Source organism: Vicia villosa, linkage group LG2 (genome assembly GCF_029867415.1).
Source record: "Vicia villosa cultivar HV-30 ecotype Madison, WI linkage group LG2, Vvil1.0, whole genome shotgun sequence".
Lineage (NCBI taxonomy): Eukaryota > Viridiplantae > Streptophyta > Magnoliopsida > Fabales > Fabaceae > Vicia > Vicia villosa.
Window position 1 is genome coordinate 216,073,793 of NC_081181.1, and position 19,699 is coordinate 216,093,491.

At 31.6% G+C, this 19,699-nt stretch overlaps 1 protein-coding gene across 1 annotated transcript; it reads left to right on the forward strand.

Moving 5' to 3' along the window:
- Window positions 1-16,830: 16,830 nt before the first annotated feature.
- LOC131651314 (uncharacterized) lies at window positions 16,831-17,187 on the forward strand. The gene has a single exon (XM_058920980.1). It carries the CDS (start codon window positions 16,831-16,833, stop codon window positions 17,185-17,187), a length of 357 nt encoding a protein of 118 aa, XP_058776963.1.
- The last annotated feature ends 2,512 nt before the right edge of the window (window positions 17,188-19,699 follow it).

A 19,699-nucleotide genomic window follows, 5' to 3' on the forward strand; every position in this document is an offset into this window, starting at 1 on the left:
TTAGTTGTTACGTGGGTGAAAACAAATTATGTCTACTTATTAATTAAAAATTTAATGGTGAAATTCAATAATTTTAACAAGAATAATTTTTTCTTGTCAAAAAAAAAAAAACAAGAATAATTTTTTAAAATAAATACTACTATTAAATTAGTTTTGTGTTTGTCTATACTCTATACTATATTGAAAATCTTTTTAAAAAATATAATAATTAATAGAGAAAATAATCAAAAACAACTCTTAATTTGAATCAATTTTAGAGTCTGGTACTTCAAAGTTCAAACATAGTTTTTGGCCAAGATCTTCCTTCGTAAGAAATTGCAGTCTGAATATACTCCATAGTTATACTAGTATACCAGTATATGTGGTTAGTGCCATAAGTGCAACAAAATTCAACATAATGATGATGTTAATTTAATTGTAATGGCCAATGACAAAAATCAAGGAGAAATTAAAGGACAAAATATGTATGGCGGTTGCCTTCTCATTTTTTAACAAATAAAAAATTAAATAATATAAAAAGTAATAAGATTTTAAATTTTAAACAAACAAAAAGTTATTTTAATATTTTACTGTTTATTTTTAACATTGAACTTTGACTTACTTTGATTTTCTTTAAGACTATGTTTGGGGTTTTGAGAAGAGAGGACGGGAACTCTTCCAAAAACTTCTGAGCGTACTGATGATGTCATTATGAAATATGACAAAGCTTTTCAAAATTTTCTAGCCAAAAGCATAGGGAGAAGCATGGTGGCTTATAAAATCTATGGCGTGAGCAGAAATAGGACAAATGGTATTGGCTATAACTCCTATAACAAATCTAATTCTGATAAGGAAGACAAACTTATACTCTTCATTCTCATTTTGTCTCTGCTTGGTTTGTGCCTAAAGATAAAGGAAAAGAAAAGGAGAAATATTCTTCTTGGCCTAAGGCAAAACCTTTGGCTAAAGCTCCTCATTTTAATTCTTGTAAATATAATTATTTTGTTGTGTAAACCCAAAGTTGTTAAGAACTCCAGGAAAACTAACAAGAGAGGACCCAAGAAGTTATGGGAACCAAAGAAGAAAAAAATTTATGTTACATATATTCTTAGCAGCGTTGTTGAAACACCGGTCTTAGTTCCTGGACTCTGGCTGCTTGCAACACATGGTAGGAAGAAGGCATATGTTCCAGAGTATGGAACTTAAGCCTAAATGCATAATGGATTTCAGAGGTGATCATAAGGGAAATATCATATGCTCTGAAACAGTAGTTGTTCTCTTCTCTCTATAGTTATTGTTTCACCTGTTGATGGATTAATACATAATTTACCGTTCATAAGTCAATTCAATGACAATGGTTTTGATATCATCTTCAATCAAGAATCTTGTATAGATGTTAGTCAGAAACATGGATTTATCCTTATTCATTGGTAAAGGGAAAAACAACATATACAAGATTATACCTTCTGATCTTAAAGAGTAAAATGTAAAATGTCTTATGTCTGTTAATAAAGAGTAATAAACATGACATGGACGATTGAATAGTATGAGAAGAATGTCTCATCTAAATCAGCTTAATTTAGTTAGAGGCCTTCCTAATCTGAAGTTCTCTTCAGAAGCTCTTTATGAAGCATATCATAAAGGCAAGTTGTCAAAAACTTATTTTAAATCAAAGGATGGTATTTCTACCTCCAGATCATTGGAGATTCTGCATATTGATTTTTTTGGACCAGTGAAAATTGCGTCAATAAATGGAACGGAGTATGGATTAGTCATTGTTGATGATTATAGCAGAAGGACTTGGGTGAAATTTCTTTGACACAAAGATGAGTCAGATTCTGTGTTCACCACCTTCTGTAACCAAGTGCAAAATAAGATGAGTCTTTGAATTGTCATGGTTAGAAGTGATCATGATGGAGAATTTGAGAACAAACACTCTGAGAAGGTGCTGATGAGAATGGCATTTCTCATGATTTTTCCCATCCTAGAACTCCACGGCAAAATGGAGTTATGAAGAGGGAGAATAGATCATTGTATGAAATATACCAGAGGCACTAAACATCATTTAGAATAGGGTCTCTATAAGACCTATTATAGGTAAGATTTCATATGAATTGTGTAAGAACAAGAAGCCCAATATTTCTTACTTCCATTCGTTCGAATGTTTTTGTTCCATCTTGGATACTAAAGAAAATCCTAACAAGTCTGATTCTAAAAGCTCAAAGTTGTGACATATTGAAAATTCTGAACACTCAAAAGCTGCTAATATACAACAATATTGGAGGTTACCTTTTTATGTGTTGAAGGTATTGATGATACTACAGTAGATCTTAAGGTCTAAGGCTCATAAGATGCTCAACCAAAAGCTGCTGAAGCACAAACAAGGATCATTATATTCTGCAGATTTACTTTTGGGCTTGGTATCTCTAAAAGAGGTTACATCTATTATGAAAGATCTACTGGACAAGGATTAGATTCTAGCTATACAAGATGAACTCAATTTTTCCATAAGATGATAACATATATGGAAAAGACTTATTCTAGGCACGCAAACTTTCAGAATGGAGTAAGAACTTCTAAGATAGGCATTGTTCTTTTCAATGACTTCTGGTACGTGATGCTTCAAACTAGTGAAGTTCTAATACATCATAAGTAACCAGGATCATAATATTCTCTCGAGAATCTCTTTGTCTTTTGGAAACTAAAGAGTTCACTCCATTAAATAAGCGTTAAAACTATTATATACGTTTATTCATTTGTATGACTAATATCACTTATTGAATACAATTCATTTATTAAATAAACATATTGGGAAACTGTTTACTTTGGAAATAATGATATTTAGCATGTCTTTTCCGTTTCATGTCTACTCTGTCTTTTCTGTTAAAACTATTATATACGTTTAATCATTTGTCTGACTAATGTCACTTATTGAATATAATTTATTTATTAGGTAAACATATTGGGAAACTGTTTACTTTAGAAATAATGATATTTAGCATGTCTTTTCTGTTCCATGTCTACTCTGTCTTCTAAGTATCATCATCACTTGTTGACACCTATCTTGAAAATAGCAGCGGTAACTAATGCTCACCCTTCTGTCATTAACTTTTGTGTGTCTCTTTAATACGGTGAACTGACTTTAAAGAAATGTCGCGGTAAGCAAGAGTCGCCACCGGCTTTTATTTTATCCAATTAGGAAAGGAAAAAAGAACAGGAAAAGACCTTTTAAAAAGATTTTGAGTTCGGGGGGTAGGTTATACAAAGGGAAGGTGTAAGGCACCCTTTGTATCCATGGGCTCTTAATTGCTTAGCTCACTTGTTTGAATTGTTTGAAAAGTGTCATGTGTGAATAGTAAAAAACTTCGTTAAGGACTTTAGCTTGTAAATAAGCGTAGCCTTGTTTTGAAAGTATTTAAAAAGGAGGTGTGAAAAGTATTTTGAATTTTGAATTGAATGTGAGCAAGCATTTAAGAACTACCTACCCTAAGTTTGTCTTTCATGTTCTTTAAGTCTTTCGGGCGAAAGGGTCTATCCATACCATGAGAAGGCAGGAAGTCTTTCAATTGGATGTGCGGGTCATCGAAGGGTCATCGAGAATAATCGTTCGCCACAAGACTGTCTCTACCATAAAGAGAGAAGGTAGTCTCGGGGAAGGATATAATAGTCATTAAGGCAACAGTAAGGATACCTTAGCATTCAAAGGGACTATCATCATTTATCGAGGCAACATCGAGGGACGAGATCATTTTATTCGTAGGCAACTCGAAGGGACTATGACCTTTTATTCCGAGGGACTGTGATGATTTGAATTCGTAGGCAGCATATGCTAAGGTATCCTTACATCCGAGGGACTTGACTATTTTTTTGATTGAAAGGCAGCATAAGAGGAGGTACCCTAAAGGTGAGTGTGTGGCACAATCATGTGATAGTATTCAGATATTTATCTTTGAATTTAATGTTAGCTACATTCGATTAATTATCTTACACTCCCTATTTTTACTAACCACGCAGTTAATCGCAAACAAATAACATAGTTATAATATACGGAAAATAAAGGCAGAAAAGTAAAGGCAGGAAATTAAAAGCCCTAAACTATTACAAAAAAACCTTGCACGCCTATACACATTTTCTAGAATTTAAAATAAATAATAAAATTAAATTAAAGGCAGAAAAATAAACAATTAAAATTAAAGGCAAAAATTTAAATAAAGGCAAAACTCAAATAAATAATTAAAGACATGCGACATACACTGGAGTGAGAGATGAGAAGAGAATTCGCGAATAAAAATGAGTTTAGGAAAACCAGGGTTAAAAAACCTTATGGCTAAAAACCTAAGGGTAAAATCTAAAGGGTTAAAAACCTAGCCTACAGTTTACTCTTGATCAAGGTTTAGAATTATACCAATTATGCAGTAAACCTAAATCCTAATTATCTAATTTAATTAACCTAAATTAAATTATCTAACTATTTAAAAATCATTTGCTAAATTATTAGACTGACCTAATTAAATTTAATTACTAATCTAATTATTGATTAAAAATCTAATTAATCCCAATTATTTAAAAATAAAACCCTACTTTAAATTACTAATCTAAAAACCTAAATTAAATGATAAATAAACCTAAGTTAAATTATTAATCTAAATTGAATTATTAACCTAATTTATTAATTAATAGTTAAATAGAAAAATGATTAAACAAACAAAAACAAAAAAACTAACATATAAAAACAAAACAAGGAGATACAAAAAAAAAAAGCAAGAAGAAAGAGAAAACCAGGCGTGTGATTCTGTGTGGGCACCTCTCGCAGGTACATGGTAGACCGGCATCTTGGTGCCTTGGATCTGGCGTTGAGATGGATCCATTGGCTGATACGTGCTGGTATACCGTGTTCCTGTGTGACCTACATGTGCTGGATCTACAAGCAATGTTATTCACACAAAAATAAGAAAAGAGGCGTAGCAAGCAAGGATTGAACCCTCCCCTTCTCAGTAACAGGTTTCCACGCTTGGCCATGTGAGCTGAATTCATTTAGTCGTTAATTAACTAACTCACATAGGATATAACTATAAACAAGTAATTAGTGGGAAGAGTCAGAAGTGGTCCCACGTCTGTACGCATGGACCAGTGAAATTGGGAGAGATAAACTCAACCTTTTGACCATCCAATAAAAACAACACACGCAGAAGAGAGAGATTTGTGAGAGTTGACTGGCGAATGAACCTTCTCCACGCGTTGGTCAAACTTTCAACGCTTCTGTTCCTCTTCTTCTTCCTCAACACCTGCGGAAATAACTGTGGAATCTCCCACGGAATTACCTGCGGAATTTTCTTCTGGTTCTCCTTCTTCCATAGCCATGATCTGAAACCTGCGAAAACACACAAAACACAAAGCCAAAACCACCCATTCCACCTATTTTGGGTTCTACAAATCCAGTGGTGTGGTTAGTTTTCCCTGAAACGCACTGCACATAGGAATACGAAGCATGCATACCTTCTTGCCCTAACAATGGCAAGTCATTGATTGCGCGTCCAAACTCCTAAACGACGATCTCAATCGACTTTAATCATGATCATGAACATATGTATATGCATAGAAGTCATTTAAATAGCTTGTATTAAACGTTTGAAATTCAAAAAAGGAATAACAAACCGGTGTAGATGGCTGCGCGAGTTCTAGCGTACCATCGGCTTCAAGAATGATTGGGATGAGCCTCTTGGATCTCCAGGAACGTGATGCAACGTTTGTAATGGCCTGCAACTTTCTGAGAAAGAAAATTTCACGTGCTTCACTTTCCTTGAGTTTTTGTTAATGAGAAACCCTAGTTTTCCTGGCCAAAATTCGTCCCTTGTTACTGAGTGGTGTTGTACTTATATAGGGAATGATTTTTAGGGTTGAAAGTTTGGGAAACAAATCGTGGGATTGATGAAAATATTTGAGAAAATATTTGAATGGGATTTGCACCAAATCTTGCTATTTTGGGTGCTTCTCTAATTCTTGCATATTTTCCACGTATTCTTGGCACTTGTGAATTAATTGGAATCAAGAGAAATCAATCAACCAAATTTTTATGATTTTATTTAATCAAATATTGAATTTAAATGAATAAATTCAAAAAGAAAAGAATAATAATCATAAAATGTTATGGTATTGTTCCATGGGCCCCCAAGATAATTTTAGATTGGTTTGAAAAGATTAAAAAAAACCACATAAGCTTTTTATCATTTGATTATGATTCTATTTGATTTTATTTGAATTTAAGTGAATAAATTCAAAAATAAAGAAATAAAAATCATAAAATAAAGATAAATGAGATTATGGGCCTTCTATGTGCTTGACATCACGTGGGAATCATAAGAATATGGCCCAATACTTCAAAAGTATGAAATTCTCCAACTAGGGTTTTATGCAATTCTCAAAAATCGACCAACTTGTACCAATCATATCTCTCTCAATATTTGTCATATGAAGATGTTCTAGGACTTTTTGGAAAGCCCAAGACGTCCTCTAAAAGCCACTTTAAAACATATTTTTCATTTGGAGATTTTATCATGCTGATATTGCTCCTGACAAAAAACAGCTTTTTGCGAGCTTCTAGAAGGACCTGTAATGTATTGGCTCATATCTCTTATGTGGAAGCATTTCTTTACCTTGAGCCCAACATAAAAGTTGTAGAGAATGAAATTTCCTTGAGAATAGGCTTTGGTTGGGGAATTTCTGATGAAGTATGAAAGAGATACGACCAGTCAAAGTTGGGTTGACTTTCTCTTATAAACCCTAATTTAGTAACTTTGACATTTGTGAATTTCTGATATTTCCTTGATGAATCATGATCAAACCTTGATCAAATGATGAATGTGACTTCAAAATATTGATGTTGACAAAAAATCAGGAGTTTTGATTGTAATTTGACCACAGTTGACTTTTAGGTCAAACTAGTCGACTGTTGACTATTTGAACTATTGACTGAGCAATCTTATGAATCAGAGTTTGAAACTTGGCATGAGGATACTATGAGGCATATGAGAGGCCATGAAATCCATTTGAGGTATCAGAACCTGATTTTACCTGAAGAGAGAGAAAACCTTAGTTAGATGCTTGTTGTTTAGGAGACAGGTAATTGTGCCCGATTCTTGCATAGTCTTGAGCAGTTGAAAGTCATGTGAGCCAAAATATGATGGGCAAATTTTGGGGTATGACAGTCTCAAGTTTGTTTTTCTTCTAAAACTGAATTGTTTCCCTTGTCAGTTACATTTTCCCTATTCTATTTATACCATATTCATCCGTTTTATAACTCTCCCTGACAAAACCTTCGTATTTCTTTCATTAATCCATATCTCTATTCTTTTCCAATTCATCATGTCTGTTAGAAAATTCCAAGGTGATGATCAATTATTATTCATGATTGTTGAACAGAGAATTTACCTAATCAAACCAAAGTCCAAAGTTTTGAATCTTGCAAGGCATGTAAAAGCACAAAAATGACAAAATTATTCCGCCATGCTGGATGGACCAATATTTCCAAATCTTGAGGAAGATTTTTGGATTAATGCTTCTGTACCGTTTGAGGTAGATGAAATCTACTCTTTTGTGTTTGGTCATCCAATAAGAATCACCATGACCTCTATTGCTGATGTAATAAGTTGTCGAAGTGTTGGCATGACTGTGGTTGATTATCTGTTCAACAACACCTTCAATGGAAATCATATTCATCTTTTTCTAAACATGGTCAATCAAGCCAATGGATCCTCTTCTCCATTAATCCTTCATCCTACCGCAAGAGTCTGGCATCAAGTACTTCTGTCAAACTTTCGTCCAAGGGAAACAGACACAAAAGTCCTCACACATGAAGACAAGTAGTTTATGCTCTTTCTTACTTTCAATAACCATATCAACCTTCCTAAGACCATATTTAACCATCTCAAGGAGACGATTATAGCTTCTAGAAACCAGACATCCTTTCTCATTCCATATGTAAGAGTGTTGTCTGAGATTTTCATTAGAGTAGGAATAGTTAATAGGGTTAGAAACAAAAAGTTTGCAGATGTTTTGGTTATTGAACGATGTAAGATGTTTGACTATGTTGAGTGATTTCTCTTGTTGTTCCTCCTAGTTATCGTTTGCTCGTCTTGTAATTCTCATTAATCATTAATGAAAGCGCATTGTTATTTCGCTGATTTTTTTATATTGTGTTCTTAGAACTAATGCGCTAGATATCGTCAATAATTATTTCCATAAACAATCCCAAACATTTTATGCAAATTTTGCACACTATCAGGTTAATCCATGAGGTTCTCCCGAACATTTATATATTTCTTTTGTTAAAATATTTTTGATTTCTGACTAAGGGGGAGAAAGAGTTATGATTTTGATAATATCTATTCTCAAAATCTTACGCCTAAACATGATAAAATACTTTTGCTTCTAACCATTTGTTTGACGTTTGATTCAGGAACTTTGTAAAAGTTCACTGGTTTTCATAGACACGTTAATTGGATATCAGACGATTACCATCTGGCATAAGAACATTTTGCATCAGAAGATCTAAAGATTTAGTGTCAGAAGACTTGATCAAGATAAAAATGCATGGAGTATGCTCTGATGAGCTAAGCATATCAATGAAATGTATTCGTTAGAAGTTTTGAACTTTCTAAAACGAATCTTGTTCTGATACTATGACTTCTTTAAAGAATTTAATTCTGCTCTGGCATTGTGAAGTGTTCAGAATTTATGAACTTTCTGAGTGAAGAAGTTCTAACCCACACTTTCATACAATGCATGTTTGCTCTGATACAACGTATATTTCAGAAGTTGTGAACACTCGGACAATATGGATAAATCAAGCTTTGATACCTCTCATTGTTTAGAAGTTGTGAACTTCAAAAAGTCTGGTAATCGTATGTTGATAACACTTATTGTTTAGAAGTTATGAACTTTCTGAAAGTATGATTAGCTAAGCATATCAATGAAATGTATTCGTTAGAAGTTGTGAACTTTCTAAAACGAATCTTGCTCTGATACTATGAATTCTTTAAAGAATTTAATTCTGCTCTGGCATTGTGAAGTGTTCAGAATTTATGAACTTTCTGAGTGAAGAAGTTCTAACCTACGCTCTCATACAATGCATGTTTGCTCTGATACAACGTATATTTCAGAAGTTGTGAACTCTCTGAAAATATGGTTAAATCAAGCTTCGATACCTCTCAATGTTCTAAAGTTGTGAACTCTCAGAAAGTCTGGTAATCACGTGTTGATAACACCTATTGTTCAGAAGTTATGAACTTTCTGAAAGTATGATGAACTAAGCATATCAATGAAATGTATTCGTTAGAAGTTGTGAACTTTCTAAAATGAATCTTGCTCTTATACTATGAATTCTTTAAAGAATTTAATTCTGCTATGGCATTGTGAAGTGTTCAGAATTTATGAACTTTCTGAGTGAAAAAGTTCTAACATACGCTCTCATACAATGCATGTTTGCTCTGATACAACGTATATTTCAGAAGTTGTGAACTCTCTGAAAATATGGTTAAATCAAGCTTCGATACCTCTCAATGTTCTGAAGTTGTGAACTCTCAGAAAGTCTGGTAATCACGTGTTGATAACACCTATTGTTCAGAAGTTATGAACTTTCTGAAAGTATGGTGATTAGACTCTAATGCTTCAGAAATTGTGAAATTTCTGGAAGCATGTCAAGAGTTATATGTTACTAAGCATTTTTCAGAAGTTGTGAACTATATGAAAGAATGTCAATGTATGCTCTGGCAACGTTAGCTTTGTTTCATGAAGTTGTTCAAAAGTTGTAAGCTGTCTGGAAGTTTTATAACCAAGGTTTTGATAAACCAGACTATGATACTTTTGAAGTTCTGAAATTTCTTGAAGTGTAGTAAGTATGCTCTCATTTTGGTAACATTCAGAGATTGTGAACCTTTTGACTACATGGTCTAAAATACATGGTCTAAGATGTGATCTAAGACATGGTATAAGACATGGCTAGACGACATATTCTAAGACATGGTCTAAGATATGGTCAGAATATATGATATACGACACTGTCAGAAGACATAGTTAGAAGACATGTTCAAAGACATGGTTAGTCAGGCAATGGTTCAGGTGCTCAACTTTCTAATGACATGATACTTTGCACCTTCTCGTGACATTATCTAGTTTATGTGAGAACTAATGTTACAGTTCTGATGTTTGATGCGAGGCATCAAGAAAACTTCTAAACAGGTTATGATAATCATAATGTTTTAATAGTAAGCCAGGTTTTAAGATGAAGACCAAGAAGTTATAGTCAAACTCTAATGAGACATCAATGGGGAAGTATTCCTTCTTTATATTAATTTTTGTACTAGGGGTGTTTGTGGTGCATTTTTGGTGGTTTTGACGTGAAAAATCATGCGAACCGCAAAAGAAAAAAGTATGTGGTTCGGTTGATTTTTAGAAATAAAACTGAACCAAACCAAACTAATGCGGTGTGGGTTGGTTCAGTTTGTTTGATTAAAAATATATATATTGAGTCATACATACACATATAGATGACAATATAACTTTGTATTTAGTCATTTATATCTTATCAAATAACAACAAAACTCGTCATATTTGGACAATAGCTTTCCATTTAATATACATAAATAATATTAGATAAAAGCGGAATAAAAAACATAAAATAGTAGCATAAAACAATATGAAAAACATTTAATGAAATAGAAAAAAGAAGAGTGAAAGATTAGAGAAGATGAAAAAGAAAGAGCAAAAGAGTGGAGAGATTAGAGAATAAGAGGAGCATTACAAACGTAATTGGAAGAGTGAACAGTAGAATAAAAATAATAAGATGAAAAAGAAAGAACTTAGAAGATGAGAGACTAGAGAATAAGAGCTGATATGTACTTGGAAAAGAAGATGAGAAAAAAGTGTTATACTTCTAGGCGAGAGTTGAGAAGACTTAAATTGAAACATTAAGTGTGAGGAAGAGAAAATCATTCGTAATTGTAAGCCTGGGGCAATAGGTTGGATGTGGGTTAAGTGAATGTTGGTTGTAACGTAACGCGACTTGATTCGGTATGTAAATTACAAACTACAAACTGAACTGAACTGTGCGGTTTTGTTAAAAAATGGACTAAACACATCCGAACCAAAGGCGATTTTATGCGGTTTCAGTTTGGTTTAGTTCGATTTTGCGGTTTTGTATTGGGTTGGTTTGGTTTTGAACACCCCTATTATGTACTGCAAAATTTATTTTGTGAGTCCTGGGCTCAGGGGGAGACTCTGAACAAGCATAAATGAATTTTGGGTATTAACAAATTCAGGGTGAGTTGGTTAGCTTTTCTGAATTTAAGTTCTAATAGTGATTACCCTGTATGAACTGTTCTATTAAAATACATGGTTTTGTCATCATCAAAAAGGGGAAGATTGTAAGAACAAGATTGGTTTTGCATTTGGCCTTAAGTTTTAATGATAACTTTACATGTTATTTTAAAGAACAATTGTTTACTCTAACGGTTTCTGTCTAGTGTGTAGCTTTTGCTAAACAGGTTCTGACTATGGTAAGAAGGCGTGTATTGTCATCAAGTTCTAGATTCAACACTCTGGAATAATACCTTTGTTGTGTTACAATGAAAGTCAAGATTCTGGAATGCTACTTATGCAAAGATTCTAAGGAACATTAATAGAATAACTTCTGATTTTGACTTTGCAAGGAGGCTTTGTAGGCCTTCTAAAGCTTTGCTTATGTTGTCCCAAGTTTTGAAGATGTTGAAGATGTTGAAGATGTTGAAGACAAGGTTCTGCTGAACAAGTTCTAAAGATCTGAAGACATTACTTCTGAAGACCAAGTGCTGAAGACTCTGAAGACAAGGTTATGCTGAACAAGTTTTGAAGAATCCAAAGACTTAGGTTAAGAAGACTCAGGTTTTGATACTTCTACAACATGCTTCAATCAACATACATCAGAAGCCTCTAAAGACATAGAATATCAAGACTGGCTTGCGTGAGATAGTGAGTATAAAAGTACATAGTACACTGTGACCACTACTCTGATAGGGAGGCGTAAGGACAATCCTACTTGTACTTATTGTCTACCATTCCCACCATGACCTTTTAGGGAAAAAATTGATGGTTTTTGTGTTTCTTATTCTACCCTCCAACAGATTTATCCTTCAACTATAAAAGGAAACCTTGGAAGAATTTGAATGCAACAAATCAGTTTTATAAAACTACACTAAAATGCTGCACAAAGTCGGATATACTTTTGTATAGTTTTATATTCTTAGCAAGGAGCTTTTGTTCGTATTTTAATATCAACACTTTTGTGTTGTTGTACTTAAACTTATGTAATCTGCTTATTAAGAGCATCTCTATATACACACACTTTGTAAACAACAGATATTGATAGGTTCCTTGAGAGACCGGGTGTAGTTAGAATTCTCAAGAAGACTTTGGTTGCGATCATAATGGTTTCACAATCAGGATTAACTAAACTTGTTATACTTTTCAAAAAGGTTGATCATACTTATTGCGGTTGTCTGCAACTTGGCGTTAAGGATCAGTTGAACTTGTTGGAGTTGTCAACAAGGTTGACCTGACTTCTTGCAGTTATATGTAGCTTGGCATTAAGGGTCAGCAGACTTGTTTGGACTTGTCAACAATGTTGATCGAATTTAATGCGGTTGTGTGTAATCAGTTGGATTATAATGGGTTAAGCCCTTGTGGATAAGGCAAATCACCTTGCGGGGTAGACTAGAGTAACTTAGTTAACATTGAATCAGGATAAAAATAACCGTGTTCATTTATTTTTATTCATTTGTTAGCTTTGTGGTTAAATTACGAAAAGATTATATTTGGTGCAACCCAATTTAAACCCCTTTATTGTGTTTCTCAGACCTTCAGTAATTCCTAACTATTGGATGTAGTGCCCTCCCTTTCCAAAAATGTAATTCATAAGATTAATGATGTATGTAGATCATTCTTATGGACAGGGGGATAAAGTTACTAGAAAATGGCTCTTGGGCACACCTTGTTCTCAAAAAATAACCGGGTTTGACATGCTAGCCACGAAGGAGAAACTTTAAAGATTTGGAATGATTGATAATGCAAGATGCAACTTTTATGATAAGGTTGAAACAATTCAACACCTATTCTTTGATTTTCCATCAGTGAAACACACGTAGAAGTAGGTTCTTGAGTGGATGCACCTTACTCATATGACCCGTCGACTAAATTGGATTATAAGGAATAGTAAAGTTAAAGGTTGGCGGACTCTACCGTTAAAGAGTGTAGGATGTAACTTACTCATGACCCATGGGAATGGAATTATGAACTAAACGATATATGAAGCTTGGAAATATAGGAATGATAGTTGTTGTGGAAACAAAGTAAATAACACAAATATATGAGGAAAAATTATTGATACAATAGTTTATTGGGGTTGGAGTAATCCTAAACTTAGGAAGCACATTGCTAAGCTAATATTAATTAAGTTTAGGTTATCCGGTTTGTGTTTCTTGTGTTTTGTTATGTTGGATTCTATTTGATCGTCTTTATACAGTTTATTTTTTGAATTAATATCAAAACATTCTTATTTATTAAAAAAAAAAATCAACCTCCAAACTTAACAACTTGTTGATGCTCATAAATTAAGAAAAATTTAAAAAAAAAATTGTATGGTACTTTAATACCATAAACAAATATAAACATAAATAAATATTATGCTATATATAAATAATAAAAAATAAAAGATAGATTAGAAAAATAAAAACATATAGATAGAGTAGAAAAATAAACATCTATAAATAAAAAATTATTAAAATAATATTACTTTTACTTAAAAATAATAACGAGTTTTATATTAAAAATAATATGAAAATTTAATTTCATCTTCCTATAATAACAAAAAGTTTTTTTCTTCAAATAATGAGATTCATACTAAAAATAAATAATGTGAAAATTTAATTTATTTTTTCTTTGGTAATATGATTTTTTTTTTCAATTTTTTTTTTTATTTCTAGTATTATTTTATAGTATAATTAATTTTTTAACTTATTAAATTATATGATTAATAATAAATAACCTTAATGAGAATACATTAGAGAGAAATATTATAGTTATAGCATATATAATTATCTTCTCTTTGACTCAAAAAAATATCTTCTCTTTGACCAAAATAAACATCAAGAGATGGTGTAGTTGGTAAATTTACAATCTTAATAGCTTTCAAAAGTTACAAAATTATTTGGTCATTATAAATAATTAACACAATTATAAAATTTAATAAAATTGGATTATAAAACAGGGTCACCAAGTTTAAGAAAAATGAAAATAGAAGATCAAAATTTTAGTTAAACTAAAAAAATAAACATAAAAAATCAACCGGTCGAATTAAAAAATCTATTGGTTTAGCAAATATACTAATGAACCGGCCAATTCATCCTGATTTTCATCAAATCAATTATAATTATAATTCAATAACCTTATTAAATTGTTTTAACTTCTGGTTCTCGATCTAATCGGTTGAACAATCCAAGTCTAACTAGTGAGAAGAAAAGTGTTTGCAATAGATAGTTAGAGATTTTGTTATGTGGATGGGCTAAAATATATGGAGTAAATTTGTAATTGAGTAAAAATATTTTGTTGAGGCATTTAAATCTCCCTAACCAATTACAAAATTTCACATATCAATGTTTAATTTCTTTTTGTGTCAAAAAAATTAATAATCATTTATTTAAGGTGTAATTTTTTTTACAAGTGCATTTAATCAAAACATAGTATTTATTTATCATTTTGACTAAGGAAATCATGCACTCCATGCAAAGGAAAAAAGGTAGGAAAGGTTATTTTGCAATCAAGATAGATCTTTCGAAAGCTTATGACAAGTTTAATTGGGAGTTCATTTGGCATATTTTAGAGGAAATAAAGCTACCAAAGGATGTAGTTAACGTTATCATGCATGGTGTTTCAAGTGTTGAGACGAATGTCAACTGGAACGGGAGTAAAAATGATTTCTTTCTGCTGCAACGTGGAATCAGGCAGGGAGATCCTATCTCTCCCTATCTCTTTGTTTTTTGCATGGATAAGTTGACACACATGATTGAGTATGTTATTCAGATGAAGCAGTTGAAACCATTTAGGATTGGTAGGAATGATACGAGCATCTCCCACCTTATGTTTGCGGACGACTTGCTTATTTTTGGGGAAGCTAATGAGGTTCAAATGCAGTGTGTGAAGGATACTCTTGATCAATTTTGTAGTATGTCGGGGCAGGAAATCAGCAGTGAAAAATCGAACATCCTTTTCTCTGATAATGTTACTCGTAGCATGAGGTGTAAATTAGTTAATCTTTCTGGTTTTTGTGAAACCTGCAAGTTTGGTAAATACTTAAGTATACCACTTAAAGGGAAGGCCAGTAAGAAACATGATTTCCAATATGTTATTGATTAAGTGGTGCGTAAACTCTCTGTTGGAAAGCGCGTAACCTCTCTTTTGTCGGCCGTGTGACTTTAGCCAAGAGCGTTATTGAAGCTATTCCAGTGTATCCTATGATGACAAATTCTCTTCCAAAATCTTGTATTCAGGATATTGAGAAGCTCCAAAGAGGTTTTATTTGGGGAGATACGGATATCAAGCGAAAATACCATGCGGTCAGCTGGAAGAATATTACCAGACCAAAGTGTGTTGGGGGGATGGGTTTGAAAGATCTCCATACCATGAACGATACGTGCCTTATGAAGTTAGGTTGTAAGCTTCTTAATGGGGATGATGATCTATGGTGTAACGTTATGCGTAGTAAGTATAAGGTTGATAGGAATTGTGATTCCTTACATCCTAAGCATTCAGACTCTTCTTTGTGGAAGAACATAGCCAAAAATACTATCCACCTTAGAGTTAGGGTTTTGGAGGATAGTGCAGGTTCTAATATCAACCCTTGGAGCCACTGTTGGATTGATAAAGGCTTGAGGTTAGCTAAGCTGAAGGTTAATATTACTTTAGATTTGCTCAACTGTGCTGTTCGTGATCTTGTAACTGCCGAAGGTGGATGGAATTGGGAGATTCTTGACTGGCTCCCTGGTAGGGTGAAGAAGAAGATAGCAGTTGTGTTACCTCCTAAACCTGAGTATGGTGCAGACTCGCTTATGTTCGCTACTGATGAGGAGGGTAACTTCTCCATTAATAGGATGTACAAAGAGCTTACTCAAAGTGATGCTGATGCGGATATTAAAGAGTGGGCCGGTATTTGGGATATGAAGGTGCCGGAGCGTGTGAAATCCTTCGTTTGGATTCTGCAGCATGATCGCTTACTTACTAACCATCAGATTAGTAAGTCTGGATTTGGTATTGATGGTTGTCGGTTGTGTGGAGCGCGACTGAAACTAGTTTGCATGTGCTGCGTGATTGCTATGTGGCAAAGAAATTGTGGGATAGTATAATCTCTTTTACTCTAACATCTTCTTTTTTCAATGCAGGTTGGAATTAGTGGCTGCATCTTAACTTGTTTAGTGATACTGTTGGTTTTCCAGATTGGTGCAACGTCTGGGCCATTCGCTGTCATACGCTTTGGTATTAGAGAAACAAGGAAGCTCATCTTTCGTTAGACCATTTTCGATGAAAGAATTGATATAGGATAAATTCCATCAGTATAATAAAGCTATGTTAGTTCAGAAGAAGGTTATGAACAACTGCCAAGAGAAGCTTTCAATTCATTGGATTGCGCCTAAGTCTCCCATGGTGAAGCTGAATGTGGATGGTGCTCGTGATAGTAATGGTACAACAGGTTGTGGTGGTATATTGTGTGACGCTCATGGAACTTAGTTAGGTGGCTTTATCAAAAGTATCGGTAATTGCAGTACATTGATGGCCGAGTTATGGGGTATTTTTATGGATTTAAATATGGTTGTTGATCTTGGCTTCCATAGTCTTGAGGTAGAAACTGATTATAAACAAGCAGTTGATTGTATCCAGAAAGGAAGCTATAAGAATATGGTGGTGGGGAACTTAGTGTCGAGTATCATTAAGTTGATGAAACTTTTTGATAATGTGGAGATCCATCACATTTACAGAGAGGCTAATAATTGTGCAAACATTCTTGCTATGGAAGGTAAGAAATTGAATGGAGATATCAAGTTCTTCTCTGAGGTGCCTGCTTGGATGCTTAACTCCTTGAAGAAGGATCAAAGTTCAGTTTGTGTTGCTAGAATTATTCCTTTGTAGTTTGGGCCTCGGCCCTCCTTAATACCAAAAAAAAAACATAGTATTTATTAAATATTTTTGTGGCAAAACTAAAAATTAGCATTCTAATTATTTTTAAATAAAAATTTCTTTTAAAATTTATAAAATAACTTATGTATTTGGCCTCTATAAAGATCAAATACATCTATTATTTAATTTTTCTTTTTTAAATTTCTTATAATTGTAATTGGAATATATATATATATATATATATATATATATATATATATATATATATATATATATATATATATATATATATATATATATATATATATATATATATATATATATATGGGACATATCCGGTGAAAACTAATATTTTTGTGAGAAACGAAAACTATGATTATTAACCGTCAAATTTAATAAAAGTTTAAGATTTAAAAGTTTTATATAAAGAATATCTTACTCAATCATTTTCTGATACACCTATTATTTAAAATTTCTATAAAAAGAGATTCTTACCAAAAATATACTTCTTATGTATTTTGAATTTTTATTTAAATTATAAGTATTTTTTAAAACTAAAAGCAAAAATTCAAAATAAATTTTCTGAAAATTAATATTAATTTCAAAATAATCAAAAACACAAATTCTGTACTCACTTTCCTAGTATTAAAATGCTTTTTATATAAAAATATGTCATATAGTTAAAAAAAACCAATCTTTAAAAAATAATTTAACTAAAAAACTATTTTAATGTTGTATGTCGTATTTTATAGAATATTTTTTTTAGAATTAAGTTTCATAAATAAATTATTAAAAACTTAATTTTAAAACCAAATATTTTTTTTTAATATTTAAGAACAATTTATTGCAATAATTATTATTAATATATTGTGAGTTTTATTTAGTTTTAATAGTATGTTAAGAAAACTTTATTTATCCAAATAAATTCTAAAGAAATATACTTAATAATTTTATTGTGATTATTATTCATTATAAATATATTTAAAATTTATTTAGGATACTATCCGAAAATATACTTGAAGTGTAGTATTTTTTTATTTAAAGTATACATATTTTTTAAAAGTAAAAGAAAAAAATTCAAAATTAAACTTCTTAAAAATAATATTAGTTTCAAAATAATCAAAAACATAAATTCTTTACTCATATTCCTAGTATTAAAATTATTTTTATATAAAATTATGCCATATAGTTTTTTTAAAAATCAATCATAAAAAGTTTTAATTAAAAACTATTTTAATGTTATATGTCATATTTTATAGAACCATACTTTTTTAGAATTTATTTTCATAAATAAATTATTCTAGACTTAATTTTAAAATCAAATAAAATTCTTAATACATTAATAACAATTTATTGCAATAATTAAATTGTTATTAATTTATTGTGAGTTTTATTTATGTAAATAGTATGTTTAGGAAAAGTCATTTATCAAAATAAATTGTGAAAAAATTTGATTCTATTAAATATGAGATACATTGTTAAAATAGTTTACTTAATTAATTTATGATTTAAAGCAGTGTTTTAAAATCCGAACCGGACATCAAACCGGTGAAGGTACTGTGTCACTGGTTTATTGGTCGAACTACTGAGTCACTGATCGAACCGCATGACTAAACCGGATAATTCGACGGTCGTTATAACAAAATTATATAGGTATAAAATCTGTCGAACTGAATTATTCGGTCTGTACAAAATATAACTAGCACCTAAATTTTTTGAAAACATTATATTATAAAAAAAAATCACAAGTTCGTAATTTAAATTCAAATTTTACGCATAGGTATCACACACAATAAAATAGTAAATAATTATAAAATATAATTGCAAATAAATGTTTAATCGCAACATAAGCTAATTGAATAATTTATAACAAAATAATTCCATTGTCTACTAAATTTAATTTCAATAAAAGAAAATTTTTTCAATGTTGGGATCTCCTTCTTCAATATCAAAATCATCGGTAACAAAATCAACAACATCTGCAACAAATTTCTTTTTTAATTTTTTTTTATTTAAAATAGTCAAAAAGAAGTTATTTTAATTTTTTAAAATTAAAAAAATTAAAAAATACATTTAAACCGCCGGTTTTCTCGGGTTTAGTGGTTTACACCGGTTTTGACCGGTTCACACCGGTTCAATGACATTCCCGATCCAACAATTGAACCAGACCGGTTACCTGGCCGGTTCCTGGTTAGACCGGTCCGATTTTTAAAGAGTGATGTTTTAAAAAAATAAACTTAATATTCAAAGAGTGGTTTTTCTAAAATAAAATAAAATTATATATTTTTTTTTAAAAAATATCCCTCTTTGAATCACAATTTAATTTTTTTAAACTATATAACATGATTTTATATAAAAATACTTTTAATATTAGGAAGGTGAGTAAATAATTTATACTTATAATTATTTTTCAGAAGTTTATTTTTAAATATTTTCTTTTAGTTCAGAAAAAATATTTATAGTTTAGATATTATTTATTTTAAATAAAAATAAAAATATTTGAAGTATATTTTATGATAATATC